A 5311-nucleotide genomic window follows, 5' to 3' on the forward strand; every position below is an offset into this window, starting at 1 on the left:
TCTCTCTCTCTCTCTCTCTCTCTCTCTCTCTCTCTCTCTCTCTCTCTTCTTCCATTTATTCCGCACATATTGATTCCGATTTTTTTTTCTCGTTCCTAAGAGCCGAAGAGAGTTGTTTTCATAACGATGCCCAAAAATAATCACTTGACTAGCGCACGACGATGACGGCGACGACAACCGCCGCTTATATATGGCATCGATAAATTTCACTGGAATGTTATGAATTACAACCGTTTCAGTGCACATATTGTTTGACAATGATATTGTAATGGCCATTATGTCGGCGTGTTGGTAACTAAAAGGTAGAATGGAATGGAATTCTATTGAATCATATAACACATCATGACATAAACTGACAATTTATTCATATCCATGAAAGGTCATACTCGTCCAATTATTTTGAATAAATGTGCGGCGCTATCTGATCGGAAAACCGATCCATTCGTTCGAAGAAATGACGAGCAACACACACACACATAGGAGAGAGAGAGAGAGAGAGAGAGAGAGAGAGAGAGAGAGAGAGAGAGAGTAATGTGGTCCAATGGCATGGAGATCAAATGTACGGTCAGTTACAGGTTATGGTCCAAAAATCTAAATTCGAATATAAATAACTTTCGCCTTATCACATGTAATTTTTCCGCATTTTTATATTTAGCTCTAGCGACACAATTGATAATTAAAATTAGATGATTGAAATTGATTGCTTACCGATGAATACGAATATTTGATGATGTGAATAACGCAATAGGATCGAAATTGACACCGTCTGAAAAAAGAATGCGAGAAAAATAATTTATTTTCATTTATTTTTCATTGAGGTGAGAGAAGAAAAAAAGTGCAGCGAAACGATTTGTTAGTTTAATATTAAATCGAACTAAAACTTACGAATAAAATCATAATGAAAAATGCAGCCGGATATGAGCCACGTGCCATCCACCACATAGATACAAAACGATAATGTTCGCCAGTGACAACGTTTCTGCAATGGGATAGACAAATGGGGATACCCCCACATAAAATATTGAATGAACATAGTTGCAATATCGACACATCAACAAGATTGTTTGTTTATATGCAACAGATGCAGCAACAACAGTCACAACGCCACACACACAGTTTGCCATATGGGTGTGTGAGCGCGCGCCAAGAGACGATTGCATGCCATCGAATCATGTTTATTTGAAAATTGATTGTTTATTGCACGGTTGCATCAATGGATTTCGTGTTGTATCGTTTTTACCTCAGATAGCCTTTGTTGTTCTCCTCTTCGGCAAGCACTTTAACCGATGCCATCAATAAATCGTCGTATCCAAGAAATTCCTTCAGAATGAAACGACTTAATGGATCACCAAAGCATTTGTCTTTATCAGGATCCAGATTTACGACTTGAATCGGTATTTTAAGACGTTCACGTGTCGCCGATGACAAACGCAAGAAACCATATTCCAATGAATATTCAACGATGTAATTCTCCTCCGGCCACACTGAAATTCAACAAACATATTTTTCAAGTTCCGGCACACATTCATACACGAAAACAAAATGAACAAAAAAAACAGCTATACAAAAAAACAGCATATGTTTGAGGTGAAAAGTCACCATGGCTAATAAAATTCAAAAGCTTGTTACAACCACTCTGTGTTTTTTGACAAATCGATCGGGAGTATGATGAAAAAGCTGGTTGGTAGCAGCACCAGTCACTGCATAATTTACGTATTATGACAAGCTATTTGTAAAATTACCTTCGTTCAATAGTTTGTCAACTTCCGGTGTGTCGAGCGATATGGGGTTGGTCTTTTTCTGAGCATCACTTGCCAGTGTCGGCGACGATGATTTTTCGATCGTTTGATTTAGGTAAATTACATCATCTGTTGTCGTTGTCGTCGTTGTCGTTGTTGTTGTTGCTGGTATTGGTGATGAAGTGCTGTGTTCATAAGATGCTTTAATTTCCGGACTTTTGACGCTTTTAAATCGATTACTATCCGAAATCGGCGCATTACTTGGCTTGCCTATACCATTGATACTATTTGATTTTGGTAAATCATTTGTTGTAACGTTATTGATATTTAAAGCGTTCATCAAAATTTCACGAAATTCGGTTTTATTCAGTATCACACTGTCGTTTGCATCAGCATATTGGGATACGATTTTTGCTTCGTGCTCATTAACAGCTTCGTTTGGTTGTTCGCCACCCGCCACAATATCCACATTGGTCACATATTTTTGACGCAAATTATCATTGTATCGACTTAATTTACCCTCTTCGAATTCATGAGGCAACGGTTTTGATGGATCCAAACTTACGTAACCTTCTTTTGTGGTCGATCGATAGCTGGATAGTTCAGCATCTTTGATGGTTTCTTTAAACGATTTATCGGACAGCCGAATAATTTCCACCCTGTTTGTAAAATGAGAAATTGCGGAGAAAATGTAGTTTAGTTTTCTTATTATAAAAAATTAATTCATTGATCAAATTGCATTGGAAACTTACCGAAGGATTCCATCGCGTGGCCATTTTGTTTTCATATGTTCTAAGCATGTGGCTGGAGTTTGTGAAAAAGTTATATGAATATAGACTAAGATGAAAAAAGCAATCAACGCCTTGACTAAGAAGAAGAACTCGATGATCCGTCGCACAGGCCTACAATGAAAAGAAAAACATCCATGAGATTTCGACACGCACGAAAAAAAAACAAACGTGAAATTCCACAAACAACAACAAAAATGCATACCCCGGCACCGTTTGTGAATAGGCTAAAGCGATTTTAAAGAAAAGAGCATGGAAGAGCCTATCTCGTACGCTGATCAATGAGTTTTGACTGTTGCGCGATCGATTGGTATTGTTATTGAAAATGTTGTTATTATTGATGAGCGGAGTGTCTAGGCGTGGATTATTTTCAGGATTCACATCAGGCGGTAAACCATTGTTGGTGTCCGTCATTATATTTGAAACAGCCCAGTTGCCACTGGCTGACGTGAAGATTAAGTATCCTCTGTATTTGTGTGGTATGTAAATAAAACCCTTGAAATTCAAATCGTTGGCTGATATTAGTTGCTTGTTTTAGGTCCTAGAAGGGAATTAAGACAGAAAAAATCGCAATATTAACAATCAAATTGTAATGACGCGTGAACATATTTCAATACACTCACCTGCTAATTGACATGTTATGTTGTGTTTGATGAACACAGAAATATCGAATGAGGCTATTAGCAATGCAATCGAATCGCGTGGCAACGAAATGTATTCAAGATGCTATCTGGAACAACAACAAAGCAAATCATATGGGTAAATGAAAACAAAGCAAGAATTATATCGGTTAATTTCATTGAGACTTTTTCGCTTAAAATTAATAAACATTCTTCTTGAAGGTCAAACAGTTGCCTTTGATCGCCGCTGTACACTTCATTGAAAATGCAAACTGTGTTTCCACGATATTACCATTGCATTGCACAGAACGTGCCTTAGTCCACGAGAATCAATAAGCATTTCAACGTAAGAAATGGCAACAGCAAAAAAAAACATAATATAATGATTGCCGACTTGTTTGTTGGCCAATGATTTTTTGCCGGTTGTACTTAAAAATAAAATCGCGTTTCTATTTTTAGCCGACGAGTTTCTCCAAATTCTTCCACTCCTCTGCGGCTTACGTGCCAACAGTCGACTGGTTCGATGACAATGCATTGAAAACAGTGATGGGTGTAATACCTTAAATCCCTTTAAAACTGTAATCCTTTTTATGTAACACCTTCTACCCACTGATCTCACACAATCAACACAAGTAGATTATCTTATTTCGTCTGATTTCGTCCAAACCAAATAGAACAATTCACCACCAAAATCAGTTTCCAATAAGATTGTCGAGAGGCATTAATTGAAATAAACAGTGTTATACTTGTATATTCTGTTCAAACGTAATTGAACGCGCAACGGATATTTACATTCGCAAATGTCATATTGACTGTGTATGTGTTTGCGGGTCCCAATTGTGCTCTCTGTGACGTTAATGCGAATTTTTATTCGCTTTGTCTTTTCCAACATTCACTTGATGTGCGGTTGTCGCTGCTTTATGTTTTATTGTTGTTGTAACGATTCTACATGAATGACGTCAAATGTTTACTGACGTTTCGTTTGCCTCTTTTCGCCCGAAGAAAGAAAGCAACAAAGCGAATAATAAACTGATCATGAAAAACACATATATATATATCTGTACTATACAAAATCGCGTATCGTATCGTGCGCATAAATTGTAGCGCAAGACCATGAAGATCATTTCATGCTAGATATGTGTGTCACATGTTAGTGAATGCTCTCAAGAGTGATGCATTGCCTGTTGTTGTTGTTGTTGTTGTTCAGCATGTATAAACAAATGCCGATGTCGAGCAGCGGCTTGAGACACACAGCTGAATACTGTGAACACACTGCCAAACCATAAGTAATAGCTCTTGATGGTAATAGTCGAATGAACCTTAAGCACGACACTTTTTTGCGTTTATTTTTTTTTTCCTTAACGAAGGTTCTCTCAATGAAATACCTTTTCCGTTGTCTAAATTCAAAGTTGTATGTACTGACAACGACTGTACGATGAGAGAGTAAGAAAAAACAAAACGAAGAAGAGCAACAGCGCTTTTGGAAAGTTTTTGACCAATCAAAAGGTCAACATAACGTTTGTCAGAATTTGGCGAAGATCCACACGCACACAGACAGACAGACCCATAATCAAAGTGATGATCATTCGTGGAATTATGAATACTTTGATTTGGAACGGTACCATTGTCGGTTTATTGTCATGTTTTATTTATCAAGTTTGATTGTGCTGGCTGGTTTTGACATCTTTCTCTCTGTATGCCATTTGAATGCCTGAGAATAAATGTAATTTCTGTAGTATTCGCAGAGCGAAACGACACAAAAATGATTCGCATTTCAAAGCGACACAAAATTCTGTTATCCGGTCAATACGACGCATAGAATTAGTATTTACACACTGTCTGTGTTCCGCTTTGTTCTGAGGACACGACAGCGTGTCGCTTGGTTCGAGTAACCAAATATTGTGTCGTTTTGAAATGCGACGCACATCCATTGCTCACATTGAACCGATAACTGAACATGGGAAGTTTGTATGAAAACCTCGGAGCGCCGCTGGTATTGCATTGGCTTCTATGGCCAAATGTACACATGGAAATATCTCGAAAACGGCTGGGTTAATCGGCAAAACGGACCATGATGTCACTCCCGAAGGGAGTGCAAACACCCGGCTGGTTTGACGGCCTAGAATACAAATCCGGTGGAATTTGGGCTGATCCATGGATTCTC

General features: G+C 38.1%; 1 protein-coding gene across 4 annotated transcripts in view; it reads right to left on the reverse strand.

Moving 5' to 3' along the window:
- Positions 1-5311, reverse strand: part of LOC129578842 (uncharacterized) — a 61358-nt gene that overhangs the window by 53624 nt on the left and 2423 nt on the right. For 2 of the 4 annotated variants that reach the window (XM_055468028.1, XM_055468026.1), the window contains exons 2-8: positions 3151-3253; positions 2733-3068; positions 2492-2641; positions 1743-2398; positions 1241-1484; positions 886-979; positions 709-766 (exon numbers count right to left, since the gene is read on the reverse strand). In XM_055468028.1, the coding sequence (XP_055324003.1) occupies positions 709-766; positions 886-979; positions 1241-1484; positions 1743-2398; positions 2492-2641; positions 2733-2941 (1411 nt within the window). In that variant the 5' untranslated portion in view covers positions 2942-3068; positions 3151-3253. Of the gene's footprint in view, positions 1-708; positions 767-885; positions 980-1240; positions 1485-1742; positions 2399-2491; positions 2642-2732; positions 3069-3150; positions 3258-3706; positions 4130-5311 lie in introns of those variants that run through there. The other 2 variants (XM_055468025.1, XM_055468024.1) reach the window with 2 other exon arrangements.

Source organism: Sitodiplosis mosellana, unplaced genomic scaffold, assembly GCF_009176505.1.
Source record: "Sitodiplosis mosellana isolate CC-2019 unplaced genomic scaffold, AAFC_SMos_1.0 Smas_scaffold_6226, whole genome shotgun sequence".
Classification (NCBI taxonomy): Eukaryota; Metazoa; Arthropoda; class Insecta; order Diptera; family Cecidomyiidae; genus Sitodiplosis; species Sitodiplosis mosellana.